We start from the raw sequence: 23,804 nt of genomic DNA on the forward strand, positions 1-23,804 counted from the left end.
ACAAGAGAGCCAGAACCACCCTACAATCACTGCTTCTTCCTTGTTGAATTATTGAAAACCTCTTTTTAAATTAACAACTCTTTTACAAATAAGTTTTCAACCTGAAAGTCCATACCATCCTTACTAGGAGAGGAAAGACCCATGCTAACAAGTCGGAGTAAAGGAGGAAAGAGAAACAAACCTTACAGCAATAGTTTTAGAAGTAGTTGAATGCAGGACAGGAAGACTATCTTTTCTTCAGCAAGTTGTAAGAAAAATCTGGACATCTGCATATCAATCAGATTCATTTATTAATGCTGTCATTTGAAATATGATTTGGTGCATCTGTGTTGCAAAACTGCCTATTATACTAAGTTAAGAGCTGTACTTTAGCATCTCATTATTTGGAGATGATTATTTAGCATCTTTCATTATTCAGACATACTCAATGAAGTCCTAAATTAGATATGATTCTTACCTGTAAGCACCCTTTAATAGGTTTGTGGTTTGGGGTTTTTTTTGTTTGTTTGTTTGTTTGTTTTTAATGGAATGAAACTGGATGGAAAGAATTTTATTACTTTTTGTTTACAAATGCAGAATCCTTAATACCAAATGGCCACAGTTCCCTTGATTTATCTTGTTAAAAGCTTTGAATATTCATAACACAAGAAGTTGCCACAAGACTCCGGACAGTCAATCTAGGAGTAGCTGACAGAACATACTACAAGACAACCTGATTCACAGGGGGTTTTTTTTTCATAGCTCTTTCTCTCTGATACCAGATTCAGAAAAGCAACTGTATGTGTGCTTAAATTCCTTAGTCTTCAAGGTAAATTGAGTTTATTTCATGTCAAGTTCTTTCCTGAACTGAAATCTCTTTTATTTAAAATAGGCAGTAGTAGTCACTGAGTAGTGTCAAACACCTTGATTTCTAGTTAAGAAATACTACACAGACAATATATATTGTAACACCACTGAGATAACTGTATGCATGAATGAACTGACATGGAGTTAGAAGCATAAGAATATTTTAATGCAGTATTTCTTTTAACTTTCTTCTACTGATACTCCCTCTGATTAGTTTGAAAACCTATTTAAAACTTTGATACAGTATTAGTTTCTTCCAATGGTAAAGAATCCTGGGCCATCTGTTCTAACTGGGATGTTGAAATTGGGATGCTGGGACATGCTGAAATTACATGGTATGACTCCTAGAATGGCAAATGTAAGACATGAGTTATAAATATATAGGGAAAATAAAAACACTTACAGCTTTGGATACCCTTTCCTTGCAACACTTACAGCCTATGAACTCATGGCACCAAGATTCTGAGATTACGGTTTGAGATGACCTAAAAAAACCAACTGTGAATTTAAAAAACCCCAGTTCTGCAGGGACTGGCAGGAAGCTTGCACCTACTTGGCTTTTTCATCAGTGATTAATACTAAAATTACTGTTAATATAAAAAAAGCAGAGAAAACAGGGAAGTCATATATAAGCACTACTTGGTAAGCACTACTTGGTAACCTAGTTCTAAAAAAAACCAACCAACCAAGAAAAACAGACCCTAAACCACACAAATTTTAAACATGGTCAAATGCAGTTGTTTATGAGAAAACATTTTCCAAGAGACTGACTTTTGGCAATGGCCAAGGTATCAATGTATCAAATAAGCAGAGTTCTTGGTGGAATGCTGTGGCAGGAAAATGTTAAAGTAATTTTCTGACACACAAAAAACCCAAAGTAGTGGGTAGAAATATAAAGACTATTTTATTTCAACGCATGGAGTTGTTGAAACCACAAATACTACATGCAGTACTGGAGTTTATATTCTTAAAAGGATGCTGTGAAAAGGCAGATACATAAAAGAGCTACAAAAGTGACTTGAGGTTTGAAGTAAATATCTTAGAGTAATATACAAGTGAAACTGTTTATCCAATCAAAAAAGACTGATGGTGACTTGATTACTGTGCTTCTTTGTGGGAAGAAAATACTGCTTAATAAAGGCTCTTTACTCAAATAGAGGAAAGCAGAAAAAAGCACTTTTCAAATTCTTTTCTTTTTTTTTAATAGAGTGAAGCTAATTAACTATTAGAACAAATTACCATAAAGTAGTGGAGCCTCTGTGACTTCTTTGAAATGTGCATTTTTATTTTATTTTTTACAAACACAGACTGCTGTGCTCAATATGGGGTAAGATCTCCCTAACAGGTACAGAAGATTAAATTACACAGTCTAATGATCCCTCTGGTTTGAAGGCTACAAGAAGATTCATAATGCTTGAGTTTCACAACTGGTGCTACCTACCAGTGAAAAAGACTTGCTGCCAGCCTTAGCTGCTTAAAACATATTGTTCCCTTGGTGTGCTGAGTATATCAGTTCTGTAATGTATCACATTCCCAACCACTTGCCAAGAATGTAAGTAGTCAACACATGATTCACACTAGCATCTCCTTAACAACAAAAACAAGCTTAAGCATGATTAAGTCTTCCTAAAATGGCTGCCTTAAACGTTAAGTGAATCAAGACACTACAGACAGATGAGAGTACCTGATTATGTGTTTAAGCAAATTTATATTTTACTGATCAGTAAGCCCAAGAACCAAACTCAAGAAATGTAGTAGGACCCCTCCCCCATGTCACTTATCCTTCACTGACACAGCCAATAATTTCCTGGGATGCATCTCATTTGAATAACTTGATTTACTTGTATGTAAATGAGAGAGATCTCAAAATTCATTCCCTCATCTTGAACCTCTTGCTGCAGTAGTAGCGATTCTTTTCAGTATTGCCCTTTCTGACAGAAACAAATAAAAAAAGCAAAAGTCCGAAGACCAGCTACATTAACAACTAACTTGTATACAGCTATCGTGTACAATTGCGCTGCCTTAGGCCAACAAACAAATTTAGGTGAGGAAGTGTCCCACAGAAGTACTACCTTCCACGTTATATCAGACTTGTCAGCTGCCAAAGGGTATTAAAAATGGGTTGCTTGCTTCAATTTCTCTAACTTGACTTCTTGGCATGGGAATGGAGCATCCAGACTGGACTCTTCCTCCTAGCTAAAATTCTGTCTCATAACATACCCATTAGGAGGCAGGATAAAGCACAGTTAGGTCTTGCTCCTTTTGTCCATATAAAGGGTTTCACCAAAACTGGGTAGCTTGTTATCGAGATAGTAACAAGAGGATATTATCAGATGAATTCTGCATTGCGGTTCAAACACATGAAAGAAAAAATGAGTGAGACTTGACAAGAACAAAAAGAATGGGTTATGAAATTAAAAATTAAAAAATACCTTAGGAACACTTTTCTTTGAATTCTCTTTATCTATTCTTTCAGGTGCTCTCAACGACTACATATTCCTGAACTCCTACATGCACAGTCTTTTTATTTTCCACAGTGTCTGGGTCAGGAATTTGCTCTGCCATGAGTCTAAGAAACACCAAATACCACTCTGCGACTCTACATAAAAATACGGATTTAATATTAAAGCACTTCAGAGAAAAATTATAATCCAGCACACTTTTGTGCACAAATAAAATAATTTTATGCTATATTTTATTATTATATCTTAGAGAATCCAAGAAACATTGATGAAGAAATAAAATCAGTTTATCTTTTAGAAGGAATAAGGTTACATTTTTAGCCTTCATATTTTAATGCAACATACAGTATTTCCTATTGTTTCACCTGTCTTAAAATAAGAAGCAAGAACTACACAATTTAACTTCATCTTATGAAACTAAAATCCAAACCCAATCAAAACTAAGCTACTGCTTCCTAGTAACAAACAGATAATTGAAATTCCCTGGATTCTCCTTTCATATAGAACACCCTTTTAAACATGATGGTGTATCTCTCAGGTATCTCTATAGATAATAGAAATAAATTAATTTTGATCTCTGATTTATGAACTTTAAGCTATGAGGATATTGAGTTTATGACTAGAATTTGATGAATGACTTATCTGTAGCTTAAACATTACACATTTTTAATGCCCTTGTCAAAAGTATAAAGTCTATTGCCAGAAGAAAGTTAGCAATGCATTAACATATACCAAAGTCAACATGAAAATCATGTGAAAAACAAAAATTCTCTGCATTATTTCCTCCCTTGACTGTCTGATTCCTGTTACTCTTCAGTCAACGGAAGGCTGACATGATCACACCATCATAGTGACTCAATTCCTCCAGAACAGTCAAGGGAGTTTTTAAAAATTAGACACCTAAGTCTAATATATTATGCTAAGAATGTTGGATAAATTTAATTTTCTTTATTTTCTTGAAAGACAAGGCACTCTTACATTTTTCTTCTCATTACTACAGGCTCATCAATGACCTGTTTACCCGAAGAAAACAAACCTGAAAGAGCAGCTTTACTCCCTCCCACTTCTGTGAAACGTAAAAGAGAATTAACAAGAAAGCCAAGATGCTTCACAAAATTTTAAGTCCCAATGCCATTAGTCATTTACACATGCATCACAAGGTGACTACATAATGTTAAGGGCATAACTGGTCACAATTTATTTGACACAACAGAGAACAGTATTCAAAAGTATTTGAAAAATTATTTGAAGTGCTAAGAACAACATGCAGAGACAGATGGAAAAAGACACACTGAAAGATTCACACAGACCTGCTTTGCTTTTTTTTTTTTCTTGTTCAGAAGTTAGTCTGGACAACATTTATTTCATTCTGACAGCATCAACCATAATATAACTACTAGTTTAAAGAAGAATAATAGTGGACAAACCCAAACATATTTTAGAGCTGACAAGAAATTATTTTAATTTATAATTGTAACTAACTTCAACTTTAAATAATTTCTAAAAAAGCTGATGTCTAAATTCATATTCTAGTGATTGAATATTTCATTCTTCCACAGATTAATTTAACACAATGAAAAATCAGCCATGGCATATCTATTCCTCTTGATAATCTTGTTACGTTAATTCAGAAAGACATGGATTTGGTTTTCTTAATTTACTGAAAAGACGTGACAGATCACACTGATGTATAACTAAGTTACAACTAAAAAAATTTTAATCCCAAGATATGGTCAGATAATTTTCATGAGAAGGTTCGATAAACAATGAAATTATTTTCTGAGTCAGGTTTCTGTTTGAATTTCCACAAAATTTATTTCCTTTACTTTCAGGTCCAAAGGCTAGAAAAGGCTAGCAAGGCAGCCTTTAGTTACCTAGCATATATACAATATGCTCCACTTTTTAGGAAACAGCAGAAGATAGCCTGCTGCCCTTCAAAATATGTCATATAGATAGTATTAGGAGTAAAACAATGCAACACCAGATCTGCATTTCTGCCTTATAGAGCTGGTTCTTTGGGAATACCTGAGGCACTTCTAAACAAAACAGATTTATTTTATATATATAGAACGTTCGTACATACAGACATGCATGCTTCCTCTTTCTTCTTCAGCGTCAAAGGCTCTCTCATTGAAGCTTTCCTTTATCCTTTCAAAAAAAGATCTAAATAAAGGATATACAACTAAATCTAAGTGAGCAAACTAAATAATCCATGGGGTGATTCTCTAAACTTTCTTTTGTATTTTATGAGCACTGCCTGAAATCAGAGCCTTCATCCTGCAACAGATTTTATGTATATGCTTAGTTAAATACTATAAAAGACATACCATGAGTAAAGTTAACCATGTCCCGCAACCTTGCGGATTCGCACAGATCTAATTCTACAATCCGTCTTTAGACAGAACAAATAACAAGGGCCCTTAAGCTGCAGCAAGAAAGATCTAGCATTAAAGGGTAGTGAAACACTAGAGCAAATGGAAAAGGGCATGGAAGAAAAATCTCCCTATGGGGAGGTTTTCAGGAACAAATTAGGCAAATACCTGGCAAGAATGACATTTATAGTCAAACCTACCTTGCAAAGAAAACATGGATTAAAAACCTCCAAATATCGCTTCAAACTTAATTTTTCTTGATTCCGTGATAAACTGTAAAGTCAAGTAACAAACCAATCCAAAAATAAGTCTCCCAAAATTCCAGATGCATTTTTTAACTGTTAAAAAAGTAACTGAAGTCCAAAACCTACTCCTCCTGAACACTGAGACTGGGATCAGCTAAAAGACATCACCATCCAACAGTCAATACTGTCACTAAGCAACACCAGAACATTACCTATTGCTACCATGGTTGAGTACATTTGTTTTGAAATACTAGAGGAAAAGGTTAAATTTAGAAAATGAGCAAGTAAAGCCGTTGTTCGATAATCTATCCATGGTAAAACCAGATGAATATTTATATGACCCTAAAAAGGGACAATATAATGCAATCCTAATTCTTTTCTACTTTACTGCTATGCAATATATCAACATCTAATATACACTATATATTGATTTACTTAATAGATTTTAAACAGCAGCTGAGTAAATTTGACACAAAAATTCTGGGTTTATGCCTTAATAATGATATATCTCAGTTGCAGTAGTGTTCAGAAGCCTGAATTCTAATGTTTTATTTAGAAGTCACTTAATTCTCTGTATAAAAGTGAATGTTATAGGCCTATTTACCTACAAAGTATTATGAGACTTCATTTAGTCTTATTAACAAAACACAGAAGGGAAGTGTCCCTCTAATATTTGAAAGGAGATCACATCAAAGAATGAACAAGAGATTATATGGCATGGAGGGAGAGAAATGGTGCTTTGATATCAGAATAAGCAGCTGAATAAGAAACCCAATGAACTGTCCAAAGAGAACTGTGTAACTAAACAAATTTAAAGATAGTCTAGAAACAGACTCTGACTTCTGTATATGAATCCTATCTAACATAAAGAGAAAAGCACAACCTGGAAGCTGTGTATTAGAACACCTTTCTATCCATAATCCCAACAGTATTGAGATCTATTGTTACGTTACTCTGACAAATTTATTTCTTCCCCAATCCAAAAAAACATCTTTAAACCATTTCACACCAAGAACGAACATTCTTGATTGTGCCACCAGTCATGTTGTACTTTGCTTCAGTCTCTTGGGCTACTTTGATAGTTTTCCTTGCACTCAGATTCTGAGCGGAGCTCAGAATAGAATGCAGACCCAATTTCCAAGCCAACAATTCACCCCTGTGGGTACTGTTTTCAAAGGCAGGGAACATTTGCCCTTCTGTATCTGCAGATCGAATGTCAGGTTTTCCGTACATTTAGGCAGTCTTTAGGCTGAAATATGTTTGTATAGTAGTTTAATAAACACTGCTCATCAAGTGTTTTACTTCATCAGGCTCACCTGGGTATTTTCTTGGCTGTAGACTGCCACTAGCAATGATATACGTTTGTCCAAAATTCTGTATCTCCAGCAATTTACAAAACTAAATGAATTTGTCTTATCTAAGCTTAAGACTTCTTTCTAAAACAGAATCAATTTAATTCTAGCAACGTCATTCAGAAAACCATGATTTTAACTGAGGACAACTTAGAGCCTGCTTCTTTACAGATCTGTGCTTCTTCTCTTGTATCCTTTGACAACATTAAATATTGGTTCTGAAGTTACCTCATCACAGTTTCTCATCAGAAAGCCTCTCAGGGCTAAAGGACTGGTATCTCCCCCCACCAACTCCAATCAGGTGAATGTCTGTTCTAATCGGGAGAGGTAAATTTGAAAGGTCGTTAAGTCTTTGCCCAACTCCTCAGAACATCAGGAGTAAGATTATTAAAACAGCTTCATCTAACATTTACTCTTAAAAATGACTGTAAGCAGGCCTAATATGAATATACATGCGGCACTTGAGTGGGAGGAGCTGAAGACTTTGTCCTCAGTTACACTTTATGTAACTTCAGTAAGATCAGTGACACTGTATGGCTATAACCAAATGTTGAATCTGGTCTCCAAACTCTTAACAACGGAAACAAAACCATAGAGATGTACATCCTCATTTTGCTTATGCTGCAAAACAGTGACACCCACTGGCAGCAACAGTTTAAATACTTAATTGTTGCAACTTGGATCTACTTGATAATGCTAAGAAGTTTATCTCGAGAAAAATTCACCATAGTGACAAACTTACCTGTTGAGTCAGTACTACTGTCCGAGTTTTCAGAAACTGAAATACTAATAGCATCTGAAGTAACTGCAATGTAACCTTCCGGAGGAAGATTCACTGTGTACATCCTCCTTGGAGACAGAATTGTATTGTCACTACCTAGAAAACAGAAAAAACAGTCTGGCTAGTGATCCCAATATAGATTTTCTCAAATGTTTTTCCAACTACAGCAATGATAAATGGTCTCAAAAATCCTTACAGAGGAAAAGGAAGTGAGAGAAAGGCAGGTGTGGAACACTGAAATTATTCTATGACCAACAAAATTACAGCAAATTCCATAGCAGCTACAAATTAATAAATACTTCACAGGTTAGTTCTTTCTACCAGAAACACTTTTTTTTTTTCTGTGTCAGACAACTCTTGTGCTCTAACTTCAGAAGAGGCTTCCACTTACAGTGATATTTTAAGAGACACTTTACACATTTTTCCCCATTCAGCATGAGCAGATGCTACTTTTTTAAGAACTGTTTCATAAAAGATGAATGGATGAAGAGATACAAGCTGGTTATGAAATGATAGAAGGAATAGAAAAGAATCACAGAACTGTGGTTTGTCCATTTGCAGACCTTTTAAACATAGCCTATGCTGTTCTGAAGGGTGCAAAGAAAAAGGGAGTTTGAAAGCCACACTTGACTAAGCCTCAGCAGTGCCAGCCCAAGAGGGCTCATTTCCTCATCCTTTCTCTTCTTTCTGGGTGGAAAAAAGTGCCAAAGGCCAGCTTTCCAACTATTTGTGATGATGGCAGTAGACTGTTTTTGTATTTTTTTTTCCCCTTTAAAAGGTATTTAAAAATACGTGCAAGAGTGGCAGTATAAACTTTTCTTTGTTCACCAGACAAGAAGCAACTCTGTAGGAATGACAGAGATGCATCTCTGCTCCAGTTACATGAAACCAGTCCAAACAGCAGACTATTTTATTGCTCAGTAGTGACAACAGTAGAGATCAACCACAGGGAGACAAAAGCCTTTCCAGAGGCCAGGATGTTATGTCTCTAGATGCTGCAATGTAATTTTAGATGGTTCAGTGTGGTTTTTTTTACACTTAGACAGCTCTGTAAGCTAGTACAGACACAACACTTCCTTTCTTGGGGGAAATTTGCCCCTTTAAAACACATAGACAGAACTGTTAAAATAACACACAGTAAAAACATCTTTGTCAGGTGGACACAATTAACCTCCTCAAACCACACACTCGCTAGAAGATCCCAGATGATCAGTCTGTTACCAAGCTGCAGCTACAGTTGGACTAATACCTAAACATTTAAAATGCAGGTATGTCTGACAAATAATTTGTGTTAGAGATGTATGTTTCTAATATGTAATTTAACTATACACATTGTATGCAAATATGTAATTTAACTGTATCCTGACATTTCTCAGATAGCACACTTCAAAGAGTTCAGCATGACTGATCATCTTAGATATCTATGATAAAGTACATTTCAGAACATTCAAGGCACTTTTCAAAAGCTACATCACAGTCGTTTTCATCATCAGGATGTAATAATTTTGTTCTGAGAACACATTAGAAAGTTATTGTTTTTTTCTTGAACAAGCCAGAAAATTTCAAACTGATACTGATGATGCTTACTTTAAAGCATAATAAAGGAAAAGAAATAATACAGAAAGATGAAGAGCAATTATGTGATTTGGAAAAAGATCCACTGAAAATTAATTTGGAATAATTCTTCAACAGATCCTTTCTATGAAGATGATGCCAAATCACTGAACTGGCAGTACTTGCATTGATTTTTTTTTTCTCTACCCAGGCTGATTAATGGTGAAATGCTAATTGGTGACAGTTTTAAATTACAAGGATGTACAAATGTTTACTGAGTTATTCCCTTCTGAACAATTTCAAGTTTCCCCCTTTTTCCCTTTATTTAGGCTTTGTAAAACAAAGGTGACCATGAAATCATTAAACTCAATTTCCAGCAGTCCTAACTAAAATCCTTTAATCATAAAAGGATATATTGGGATATTAATATCCCAGGACAAGTTACACATGACAGAATTTGGGGGACTATCTGTAACACCTAATCTTACAAAGAACAATAACAACTTTTACTATGTAAATGAGTGATGACACAAAACAATTTCTTTAAGTTGACCTGTTTAAATGGGAGTCCTGAAATTACATATTCACCCCATATGTACCTTCAAGTAGTTTACAAACCGTAAATCAAGCATTAGTCTTTGTATTAGTCTGTGCAAGTATGTTAAACAACACTGTACCACTGTACAGAAAAAAATGTATAAACATAACTGCATAATGTCAGTGTATTAACAAATCTCCCAGTCTCAAATCATTAAATCTGGATTTTTCCAGCCTGGGGCCATAGTTGTCTTGGGCTAAGAAGAGGTGGGTTGGTTATAAAGCCACAAACATTGCTGCAAAGCACATAGCTAACTTATAAAAATGTGACATAAAAAGGGTTTTTTGACTAATGAAAGTAATCAGATACTGGAGATATTCGAGAATGCTCTCCTTTTTGCGAGGTAAGTCATAAATCCCATTTCTGAAGTTTTATGGAAAGAAAAGCATCTAAAGGATGTTCACAAAACCACAAAAACAACAAACATTACTCTTAAAGGCAAACTAAGAATACAGAATAAATATTTGGAATGAGTTGTCTCCTATTCACATTCTTCCCCACAACATTCCCCACAGGAAGAGTTCCTTTACATGTAAATCAACCTTGAGCACAGAGTAGGGAAGTGCATGTAACCTATCCCGTTACCAAGGTTACACCTGCAAGTATGTCAGCTTGGCTAGCTATGGTACCTCTTGCTATCCTACCACAAACAAGTATCAGACCTTTTAAGAAGGAGCTAATGGTAAAGCTTCCAGCCACGTAAAATTGCCAACTGCCCCGTCTGTCATCATCTCAGCCAGACACAGTATATTTTGCTTTATGGCTATTTTTCAGTATCCTTAAACTTGCCCCTACCTGCAGCCCAGATGGTGGTACATACCACTAGCGTGGCTTCCAGATCACCTGAACACAAAGCACGCTTAGGCACGCCTTGAATAGAGACATGGCCAGAACACGTGTTCATACAACCTTGGTCCTTTGCTTACTGGTGAGAGTGATTAAACCCTGGGCAGAGACTTAATTGCTTCTAGTTTCTGTGCTGGATTGACCCTGGCCAGCACCCAAACTTGCTGCTAGATGCTCGCTCACTCCCCCCTCAGCAGGGACAAGGGTGGGTGGGGTGGGGAAAAAAATTGGAAGAACAGGAATGAGAGCGCTCATGGGTCAAAGACAGGGAGATCACTTACCAACTACTGCTGTGGGCAAAACAGACTCAGGTTGGGAAAATTAACTTAATTTACTGCCAATTACTTGAAATATTTATTTACTGACTCAAGTATTGGGAAAAAGAAACAAAACAAAATGAAGCAAACATTAAAACACTTAGGGAAAACGCCTTTCCTCTCTGGCTCACATTCACTCCAAACTTCTTTCCTCCCTGCTTAGTATCCCCGCAGGTTACACTAAGTCCCTTCAGTGAGGCAACGAGTGGTGCGAGGTGGTGGTGGTGCCTGTTTACAGTCAGTACGTGATGGTTTCTCTCTGCTGCTCCTTCCTTTTCACTCTTCCTCTGCGCCAGTGGGGGTTTTCCACGGGCTGCAGTCCTTCAGGAGCATTTGCTCAATCACACGGCACCTCCTCTGACTCTGGTGTTCCCACTGTTGTTTGTCATCCCTTTTAGTTTCCTCCTCTCTCAGGAGTGTTCTCTCCTTTCTCAAACATGTTTTCCCTGAGGCACCGCTACCTTGGCTGGGGGGCTCAGCCGTGCCCTGCCGTGGGTGGGTTGGAGCTGGCTGGAATGGGCTGTGCCCAGCACGCGGCAGCTCCGGCCTCTCATCACAGGTTGCCAGTGCCTGGGCACCTACATCTGGTACAGTTTCACAATCTTACACAGAAATTTTGTCTTTCCCACGAAGTGCTTCCCTGCAAGTCAGAAAGCCTTGGTAACCTACTGCTGTGTTCCCACAGGGCAGGACTCATAGAGCAAACAGAGGACCCAAGTCCAGAGGTCATCTGGAATATCTTGCAGCCTCCTGCAAACAACCATCACGTTAGCCCAATCGGACTAAGACTGTGATCTTTTCCACAAAATCCCTTGGAAACACCCAGCTATCACTTCTCCAAATGGAAGAAAAGAGTTCATCTTCAAAAAGAGGTCTTTACAGAAAAGCACAGGAAGAGAGGGATCAATGCTGGATCAAATCCAAGGTCTGATTAGTTTAGAGTCATACCTTCTACAAAAGGCATTATTCATAGTGGGCACTTAACTGGATGGTGTTACAGTAGATATGATCTTGACAAAAATAAGGCTTGAAGAAGGTCTGTTACCTCCTTTAAAGAGTTTGTAGTAAAGTGCATTTTAACATGTAAACTATTTTAACTATTCCTCATTTTCATTACATGTGAGATTGAGACTACAACCTGAAAACTGACAATCCCCATTGCACATATACAACTCCTCTTTATCTCCACACAATATAGATGCACTATCACTTTCCCCTTCATTGACTAGCAAGACAGCATCTTTAAAGATGGTGCACATGCAAATCCTGAGCAAGAGAGTTTTGTCTCCTCCAAAAAACCTTCACAAACTGAAATGTGGCAAAGGTGATATTGGTGACTAACTGTGGACATACACACCTTGAGGGTCCTTCTAAACAGTGGTAGTAAAAAATAGCTACTTTTCTAGTTGATCAATGTGAAGACATCAAATTGTTCTTCATCAGCATAAACAATTATAAAACAAATCTGGTGATCCTAAATACTCTCAGGTGATATCCAAGTTCCTGAACATCAAGCTATAGTTACTTTAGTCTGTCATGGTAACGTATGTGAGAGTAACTTCAGGGACACGAAGTGTTGTATCGTGTACAATCATCCTCTGTTCACAGGTTGACTTTCACAGGATTGTTTTCCTGTCTCAAGTCAACACACACACACACACACAAGTGCTTTCCACAAAGGCAGAACCTTTTAGCTCAAGTAGTCTTCTGTGCAATCGGAAAGTACAATCCTTTCCCTTGGAGTGCTGCATAATTCCTGCTGCTGGACCTGTCTTCAGCAGGATTTTCTCCCTCAATACTAGGTCAGTCACATTGGGCAGAGAGAAAAAATGATGATGACGGTAAGAAACCTAGCAAAGAACGGACAGTCACTTACTGCTGATCATTTGTTTTACTCAAATGATAACCATTGCACAATAATGGAAATGGTGTGCTGCTTTGCTGAGTGACTGGAATTGATGAATTATTTCTCTACAAATTCACTTACTGCAGGTAGGAGCTTGTCTCTCACAAAATTATGGAACTCCCTTTATGAAGAGCTAATAGTTTACTATTACAATCTAATTCCTTTAGCTTGTTTTAATACCTTGTACTGGGTTTGCGTGGCAAGATTCTTGTAGCAGGGCGCCTACAGGGTTGGCTTCTGTGAGAAGCTGCTAGAAGCTTCTCCCATGTCCGACAGAGCCAATGCCAGATGGCTCCAATAGGGAACTGTCGCTGGCCAAGGCCAAGTCCATTAGCGATGGTGGCAGCACCTCTGTGATAATGTATTTAAGAAAGGGGAAAAAAAAATATGTTCAAGGGAAACTGCAGCCAGAGAGAGGAGTGAGAATATGCGAGAGAAGGAAGGCAAGGAGGTGCTCCAGGCACCACAGCAGAGATTCCCCTGCAGCCGGTGGTGCAGACCACGGTGAGGCAGCTGTGCCCTGCACCCATGGAGGTTAACGGTGGAGCAGATCTCCACCTGCAGCCCGGGGAGGATCCCATGCCGGAGCAGGTGGATGCCCAAAGGAGCATGGGAAGCTTGCGCTGGAGCAGACTCCTGGCAGGACCTGTGGACCACTTGAGAGGAGCCCACGCTGGAGCAGATTTGCTGGCAGGACTTGTGACCCCATGGGGGACCCACGCTGGAGCAGTTTGTGGGAAGCCCATGGGAAGGATTCACGTTGGAGAAGTTCATGGAGGACTGTCTCTCACAGGAGACACCCCACGCTGGAGCAGGGAAAGAGTGTGATGAGTCCTCTCCCTGAGGAGGAAGGCATGGCAGAAACAACAGGTGATGAACTAACCACAACCCCTATTCCCCATCCCACTGTGCTGCTGGAGGGAAGGAAGTAGAGAAATTGGGAATGAAGAAGCCCAGGAAGAAAGGAGGGGCAGGGGGAAGGTTTTTTTAAGATTTAGTTTTTCTTTTTCTTTATTCTACTCTGATTTGAGTCTGCTTTGCCTGTGATGGCAATTGCTGAATGATCTCTCACTGTCCTTATCTCAACTCATGAGCCTTTTGTTATATTTTCTCTCCCCTGTCCAGCTGAGGAGGGATGATAGAGAGGCTTTCGTGGGCACCTGTCTTCCAGCCAGGTGGCTGGATGACACAGCTCTAGTGTCCAATCTTACTAATTTAACCAACTGAAAAATTTCTCTCATCTACAAATATTAGCATCCAATCCCTCCCCCTCAGTATCTGCACTTTATTGGAATAAACAAGGAGAGTCACTCAAGCCAGTTTCTGGCCGAAGAAGATATACTTCTTCCAAAGATTCTTCAACTCTTTCTAAATAAAAAAGTTTATTGAATGTCTTTTGGCTATCTACTTATGCTACATTATTTGCTACTGTCACATATTTTATTGGCATCAATACCTGTAAGAGAATACTGAAAAAGTGTTTTCTTCTGCAGCATTCACTTCAGCTTTAAAATTTTGAAGATGTCTGTTATTCTGTTTTGAATGATAAATTTCCCTGCTTGCCAGGTAAAACTTCAGAGTGTATAGTTCTATTCCAAATTGAAAAATTACATAGCTTCAAATAACAAATTAATGAAAGAAAAAAAATTAGGTAATTGAACAGATACATGTTGTCCTCTGGCTCAGAAAATCCTCAAGCAGCAAACTGTTAGAGAACATCATGGGGAAGTAGTACAATACACTCATTTTATTCCAATACTCATTTTGACAATACTACTGGTCACTACATACTAGTGTAGACAACAGTACAGAATTTTTCTGACTGACCTTAATTTCTTCTACTTTATTCAGTTATCTTTAAGCAGAAGAAACTCCACTATCCTTTGATGTTCAAGAAATAGCATGTTTTCCCTGCATTCCCAGATTTTTTCTGTAGAAGCCTAGCCATATTACAGAAGACTGCTCCCCATCCTCAGGGTGTACACCATTTGTGTCTGGTAGCATGTTGTCACTCAAGTCAGTTCATTTCAACCTCCCTCCTGACACCTCACATCACTAGAAGTGCTTCACTTCATTAAGAAGAGAAAGTCTAGATTACAGAGGTTGCTCCCTCTTCTCACATAATGGAAATGACTACAAAATAAACAAAGTCAGTTATGAGAGTCTTTCCAAAGCACTGCCTTTTTATGATTTTAAGTGTACCGAGTCAGTGATTAGATAAATATAACTAGGTCTTCAAGATTGATTTTTTGAATGAAAATTCCTTTTTCTACCCATAGCCCACGGCTCCTTGGCCTGTAATGACTTGTGCCAGTTATCACACTGATGGAAAGCCAACAAGATGGATGAACAAAGTAATTTCTCTTTCATCCCACCTTTTCCGTATGTGAGGAAGTAAGACTAGTGTATGACAACGTGCACCTGGTCCTCATGACCACCATGCCTTTTAGGAGCGCAGATGAGTACCAGGTTTCACTAGGCAAGTCCCTAGGGAGCTAACACTTGCCTATGCCTTAGGGTCTGGAACCAACTCCTACAGCAGCTCCCCTCCCAGCTCTCTCCCCTGTGGAGAGCATGCAAATTGAAGAGAATGGAAAAGGGTAGCTGATGGCCACCCTTAGTTTGTCCTTTCCAACCTACTAAGATAATGACCAGATTTTCAGTGAAACCAGATACAATCAGTCAGTGGTACCTGAGAGTTTAGTGGGATGGATTCCCAACACTTTTCAGTTAAGCACATTGTCATATTTCTTGAAAGAAGGGACTGCTTAATACTTGACAAGCTACATTTCAGCCTTCTTGTTCAAGCAGAAGTATGATTAGAAGGTAGGAAGAATAGAAAAGAGGAATAACGACAGCATCCAAATGAATGATCCATGCACTCACCCTGTATTAAATGTCTCAAATACTTTTACAAATATTGCCAACTTAGTTACATTTTCATTAAGCCCTCTGCACTCTGGAAAAGCCATCTACTTGGATTTTATTCTGATTTTAAATTGTTTTGTGTTTTAAATTAACTTTCAAATTTATTGACATCTACTGTACTAAAGTTCAAACACCTGTTACAGGTTGTCTTAACGCTTCCTTATTCAGATTCAGCATGCAATTGAGAAGCATGTAACTATAGTGTTGTTACCCAGCAGTGCTGAGATCATAAAGTCCTAAAACTGCTGCTAGGGTTTAACTGCAATTAAGGGCAAAGTCCCCTTCTTGAGGGCTTTAGAATAGAGTGGGGGGGTTTTGTGGCAATTACTTGCCCAGAATTATTTCTCAAAACCGTCTCATGACCTACTCTGCAGTCTTTCCTATCCAATAGTATTTTGTCACAGTGTCTTAAGATTTCTCTCATTCTAAAGGCTAGTAGTTTATTTCCACAAACACATTTGCACTGACTTTTTAAGGCTATGTATTTATTTCAGTGTAGATTGCAATATATTCAGTATAGAATTAACATTCTCTTCCACTAAATATTAGGCCTTATCATATTCTCATTTGTATTAACAGCAGGAAAACAATTTCTTTCTTAAGAGCTGAAACAGGTGTAAGATGACCTAGAAACTAATACAAAGGTTTTTTCCTATTTTAAACTATGCCATAGGTCATTATATATTACTATATACATGTGTGTGTAGCCCAGAAAGCCAACTATATCCTAGTCTGCATCAAGAGAAGTGGAGCCAGCAGGTTGAGGGAGGTGATGGTCCCCCTCTACTCCGCTCTGGTGAGACCCCACCTGCAGTACTGTGTCCAGCTCTGGGGCCCCCAACATAAGAAGGACATGGACCTGTTAGAGTGAGTCCAGAGGAGGTCACAAAGATGATCAGGGGGCTGGAGCCCCTCCCCTTATGACGACAGGCTGAGAGAGTTGGGGTTGTTCAGCCTGGAGAAGGCTCCGGGGAGACCTTATAGCGGCCTTCCAGCACTTAAAGGGGGCTATAGAAAAGATGGGGAGGGACTCTTTATCAGGGAGTGTAGTGATAGGATGAGAGGTAATGGTTTTAAACTGAAAGAGTGTAGATTTAGATTAGCTATAAGGAAGAACTACTTTACTGTGAGGGTTGTGAGGCACAGGAACAGGTTCCCCAGAGAAGTTGTGAATGCCCCCTCCCTGGCAGTGTTCAAGGCCAGGTTGGATGGGCTTTGAGTAACCTGGTCTAGGGGAAGGTGTCCCTGCCTATGGCAGGGGAGTTGGAACTAGATGATCTTTCCATTCTATGATTCTATACAAAGCACAACATAAAACAAACCCCAACAACAAGGCACTGTTTTGTCTTGCTTTTCATTCCATATAAGCATTATTTTTCTGGCTAGTAAAAATGACATCATCTAAGTTTGGTTTAAAACACAGTTTTAAACCGTTCTGTTTTCTGTTAATATTTCCAATGGACTAACTGCAAAAGTTATCAGTGAAGGAGGGAAGGGAAGGGATGGGATGGGGCAGGGCAGTGTTTGATGCTCGGAGGACTGGAGCTTTAAAAAGAAGAAAACAACTTGAGAAAGATCTCAGAAGTACTTCCTCACCCTTGTCTTTTCCTTCAGTTTGATGGAAACCAAAAACTTCAGAAGGAAATTGAGGTCAATAAAGATATACTCATTTTATAAGGCCCAAAGTTGGGATGGGAACTTTGTAAAAAACAAGGAACAAGAGAGCTCAAATTTATTTCCCTCACCACCTCCCACATGTACACTAACTCTTAGACTTTTTTTTTTAGACACCTAGAAAGGCTGTATTATAGACCATTTTATTGGAGTCGGGACTTTCCAATATAACTCAGTGTCCATTTCATTACACTAGAAGTGGCAGACATTCTCTGTCACAGAAGAAACAGATTAAAAAAGTAGAAATCCTTCTTCTTCTTGTTCTCACTGTGTTCTCACTCACTCACTCTGTTCTCACTCACTGAATTTTTACCTACGAACCATTAAAACATCTACATTCACTTGGAAAAAATAATGAAAATAAAGCATAATACAACGTGAGAGTGAAGTAGGAAAAAAGCCTTGATCAAGGAAACCAAGAAACAGAACACTACAGGCAGATGGCAGTTTTAAAATTACGAGATAGCTAATGTAAAAAGTGGTACAAGCTATTTTTTTTTCTTTAAGTTGAATATATGAAGTAATGATGAAACAAAAGATATAGTTAAGTATTAACTTAAAAGCTTCAGTGTCTCATGTCCTGGTATATGATTATAGGCAATAATCTGATTAGATGTCTAGGAATTCTAGCTGTATAAACAGGAGAATAAAACTACCTTAATGTTAAGTTAGTACTCAGGTCAATTGTTCATCCTCGTGCTGCAGATCTTATTTGTTCAACACACTTCAAAAGCCAAATACATCCCTGTCAATCAACTCATAAATGCAACAACACTGAATCTAAAAGGCCACGCCTACGTTGCAATTATTATGCTCACTGATTAAGTGACTATGTCATTACTGGGACTTACCTGAAGCTTGACCAGGAAATAGACAGACATGCTCATCAGATTAAAAGTAAACAAAGTTCAAGGTTTTAAACTTTTTTTTTTCCCCCCAAAACATACATTTTTTTATTCCATAATTGGAAGTCATCAGTAAGAGTCTATTCCTGTTTGTGTACAAAAATAATGCAAACCACAGAAGCACAAAAAAATTATGGAAAATCATTTGTCCTGAACTTACTTCAGTATCAAGTTCACACTATAAGCATTTCCACTTTTCAAATAATGGTTAGAGGGTACAATTGGTAGGAAAGACAAACAGGGAGTAAGCATGTGTAACAGCAAAAACCATGAAATTTGACTCCTGATAACTATGATTTTGACAATGGCAACTTAAGTAATAAACTCTCCAGTAAATGGGAGCAGAAGAGGCATCTCACACAACCTATTTTCTCATCAATACATCAAAAGTAATGTCAAATAGGGAGACAAGGTGGACAGTGAGAACGCCAATACACACAATTACTATGCTGCAGTTAGATTTGCCTCAGGACTGTCTATCAGTGCTTCTCTGGCTGAAACAAGTTTTTTTATCAAATTCTTACACAAGCCATTTTTCTGTTTCCTTTCTTCATATAATTAGTTTTCCTGCAGCTGGCTACATTTAGGTTTAGAGCTTGTTTACACTTACAGCTAAAGCTGGCATTTTCTACTCCAATTAGGCAACTGCTACATACTGTTAGATAAGCTACTTGTTAAATTGCTTTCAGTTGTCACAGAGGCCCACAGATTTCTTTATGACAGCTAAGATGTCTTCTACATCTTCATTTCCAACATGAGAAGAATGAGTGAATGTATACACAGAAGAACACTGGAAAAGGAAGGAATCTGCTAGTCAGCAGCAAAAAAAAAAAAACAGAAGAGTATTGCTAGGGCAACTGGAGACTGAGCTACAACGCTGTTTCTGTCACAACAGAAGTTACAGATATTATACATGCAGCCCACTCAGTCTGAATAGAGAGATTTGTTTGTGGTTGGGTTTTTGTTTTGGTTTGTTTTCTCCCTGCTCCTCTCCCAAACCCCAGATCTCTATATTCTCCCCAAGCATATAGCTACCAGCTTGTAAATCTGGTTGGGCACCATTTCTACCATAGCCACCAGCGGTTGGTGTCTTCAGTCAGATACTCTTACTTGCTTCTGGATACGTCTGTCCCATTTTCACAGTATAATGCCACTGTAACAGCATGTAATGAGAGAATTTTTAAACCCTTGAGAGAAGAATACAAGAGTGTGTGACAACACTTTGTTGTATAATAATTATAATCTCCATTGCTCTTTAGCTTATTCACAATAGACAGCTTTTCAGATTAATTAACTGAAACGAAGCTGAATTGTTTAACAAGTCTCTAAAGCTGTTTACTGCATTGGGTACTGCTGGAGTTTAATTTCTCAAGCATATGCACTTCATCAATTTGATTATCTAAAAGCCAGGGCTGTCCAGGCGTATTTTTTAGACAAGTTTTGTCTTCTAGGCACTTCCGTCACAAACTTAAGTTTTCTATAAGAGAACAACTGCAGGAAGACAGGATTAGGATAAGTAAGGACACAGTCCATGTGTCCCAGTGATGACTTCTTAAATGCAGTATACTGTCAACATTAATAGCTTTAATGGAAAAAGTAATTACACACACACACACAAAAATATCACACAGCTGTACTGAATTTTGACAGGAATTCCTTATATAGGATAACAATGCTGGGATACTTCACAGTTGATAGACATTCACATTTTTATTTAATGGAGTAAAATGCTTTTTGTCTATTTATGTAGCATAATATGAATTCTCTTTTTTAAAACATCTAGAATTTATGAGTAACAATAGCTTAGTATTTTTCTTCATTACCTCTTTCTTAAATATATGAAGGAGACGAAGATCAAATAGGTTGTCTCCATAAGATCTGAGACTCTGCCTAGGCTTTCTGCATTTCAATTTCCTTTTACAGAATTAGAGAAAACAGAAAAACCAAAAGTAGAACAGGATGCTTTAAACAGAAAAATGGAATACTATACATTTCACTTGTACACAATCATGCTTCTTCAGCATCTCTTAAATTTTAATTTTTATAATGAAGATGCTAAACATTGATCAGTAAATCCTAAATCCTTTAAAAAGTGGTTGTAATTCTGACCAAGAAAAAGGTCCAAGACTAAGGAGGCCATAAAAAGAGCCAATTCTACAATTAGCAAATCTCTAGTCAGAAGCATGCAGGTCTGCTTTGAATATATACTATAAAGGTATTAAAAAAATTAGTGAGGTTTTAAAGTATCAACAAGTAGTAAAGAAATCAGACAACTGCAGACCTCAAGACAAACATTCTCCACGAAATTAATCCTTGTTGCAAGTAGATCCTGCCCTAACAAGGGTCAGAAACAAACAAAACCAATCCTCAGAACAAAATTTAGTCAAAACCCATATCCAAGCAAGTAATTTGTACTTAGAAATGTTTGCTCAGTCTTTTGCCAGACACTTTTTTTTTGTGGTACAGCAAGTTTTTAAGCATTTATAATACTGTACTTGGAAGCATATTCACAAGCTTAGGGAAAAATAAATTATTTGTAGGAGCTTTCAGTTTTCGATTCGCTCTTTAATACTTTGCCTGCCAAGAAGGCTCAGGTTTATTACACGTATGCATAACCAGCTTTATTACCTTAATATTAAAGTTATCAAGACCCTCCTTAATTTTATGGTGAAGCAAGAAAAAACTGTTTTCCTATATCTTCTGAAATTAAGAACTATAGGTCTTGCAATGGAAGAATCAGGTGATAAATGTTTAGAAAGTCTTAATCTAATTGTCCAGGAGGTAGGTAGGAACTCCTATTTTGGTTACATTTGTTTTCTCACTGAGTATTTTGGTTGAATAGGTGAAAAAATCTGATTTATGACAACTAGAATCCAAAGGGAAGGTACAACTTAGTATGTACTTGAATGGAAATTTTGGGTACAGGCAGGTGTTTGGGTTTGTTGGGTTTAAGTCACTTTTTTAAAAATATCTTATCTCTTGAAAAGAGAAGGGTGGTTTTTTTTTTTTTTTTTTTTTTATAAGTGACTACTCTCTTTCTCTGGGTTCAGAAGAAGCGTGGCACCTCCACATGTTTTCTCCTTCCCTAACAGAACTACCACCTTCTTAAAGAAAATGCAAATACCATTCAGAAGATCACTCTAAAGTAAAAAAGGACAGTGTCCCTCAAATTTCCTTCAATCTCTAGTTATTCTGTGTCTTATCGTAAGCTTTAGTTTCAGAACTATGTGGGGAGCCTTATGGGACAACCTTTTGATATTAAATTATTAATCTTCCAAAATTAAGTGAGAACCACTCATTAACATGGATCCTGATCTTCTATATACTTAAGCATCTCAACTTCAACTTGATCTCAAAAGGGGCGTATAAATGCAAATATTTACAGGATATAAAAGTGATCTTTAAATTTTATGGGCATAATTCACTGTTACACTTCAAGATGCAGACATTTAAGGCAACGCTGCAAACTGCACTCCAATAAATACAAGAATCTAGGGGGGGCTACTTTATGCATATCAGTAATGGCATTTTCACAATTTGAAAATAACTGTTAAAGGCAAGTAGAACGTTGTGGTGAGTTTTACTGTAAAAGTTATTTAATGCTAGAAAATACTTAGACTTTAAGTCAGCTTCTTTTTAAATAAATCCTTGTTTCTTATTGACTGACACTAAATTAAAATTTTCAGTAGATTTTATAGGACTGAAATAATTACTTTCAAACTAGGAAGGACTGTGTATCTACACAAAAAACACCCTCTCATTTTCCATTGTACATCTTAGACTACTGCTAATTAAGTGATCAGTTGTTTTACAGTTATGCCCATAACATTTGGTCTACAAGAAAGAAGTTATTTAAAATAGTATATGATCAGAAATTTCAATCGTTGCCTTTATGCTTTTCTTCTTCCAAGGCCACACGGTTTATAGCTCCAAATCTTACAGCCTATCACTAAACACATACTTTCAGTGTCCAATGTCATAAAAATCACAATATGTAAATGATTATTCATGCAAAAGCTCCTTAAATTTAGAACGGTTAGTTATGGTTAGGAATGGTTATCTGTTGGTTTCACAGATGGGTAACTGGTTCATCTTTTTCCTATGAGTTTATCACTGCAACCCTCTTCAAGGCTTTTTTTTTATGTTAAGACACATACTGTCTTGACCTCAGACCTGCCTTGTCACTGCTGATTTGCCTGGTGTCACTGGACTGTGGGCTGAACCTAGTTACTGTTACCAGACATGCTTGTTCCTCCTAGCCTTACCTCACCTTCCCCTTGCTGCTCCCTGACACATCCAAGCTCAGTCAGGTATCCTGCCACACTTGCTTAGTTTTCTGCATGTCAAAATTAGCCATTCTTGTGCTTTGAGGTTATTCTTGAAGATCTGCCAGCTCTCCAGAGCTCCTTTGGAATTCAGACCAGTATTCCATTTGCTCCTACCAAGCAGAGCCCTGAACAGGACTAACATCTGTTCTTCTGTAGCACAGGGTTCTAATCCTACTACTCATTTTGCTCACTTCTTTCAGGACTTTAGTCTCCTGCCCCAGAACACATCCACAATCAGTTCTTCCCTGTTTGAGTGTAACAGGTCTAGCTGAGCACCTCCCCTACAGAAAGCTGTTTATACTCTCAGGAAACATGGCTTTTTATTTCAAGTCAGTTTATCCATCCTTTCAGTGATGGCAAAATTTGGTTTTAGATAAGCTAAAACACAAAGCAATTCACACTTCTATAGTTACACACAGAGCCTTTCACTTACAAGTAATAGCACAGCTACCTCACATTGCAACTCCTTCATATTTTGGCATATCATCCACATTTTACAACCCACTTGAAAAAGGACTTTTACTTACCTGTCAAAAAATTCATACACCACTTTCATTGCATAAACACACACAAAATAATGCTCTTTAGCAGGGTACTAACATAGTGCCTGAATCTGCCTTCTGTTGGGTTTATGTTCCCCATAGGGTTTCTGTTGCAACACAAGGGCAGGAGGAAGTGCTGGATCCTGTA

At 37.7% G+C, this 23,804-nt stretch overlaps 1 protein-coding gene across 9 annotated transcripts in view; it reads right to left on the minus strand.

Moving 5' to 3' along the window:
• Positions 1-23,804, minus strand: part of ERICH1 (glutamate rich 1) — a 98,284-nt gene that overhangs the window by 55,905 nt on the left and 18,575 nt on the right. For all 9 annotated transcript variants that reach the window (XR_012628017.1, XR_012628018.1, XR_012628019.1 and 6 more), the window contains one exon: positions 8,020-8,154. Coding sequence is in view for 6 of the 9 variants with exons in the window: in XM_074861671.1 (XP_074717772.1) it covers positions 8,020-8,154 (135 nt within the window). In the remaining 3 variants the exon portion in view is untranslated. The remainder of the gene's footprint in view (positions 1-8,019; positions 8,155-23,804) is intronic.

This window comes from Strix uralensis, chromosome 3 (genome assembly GCF_047716275.1).
Source record: "Strix uralensis isolate ZFMK-TIS-50842 chromosome 3, bStrUra1, whole genome shotgun sequence".
Lineage (NCBI taxonomy): Eukaryota > Metazoa > Chordata > Aves > Strigiformes > Strigidae > Strix > Strix uralensis.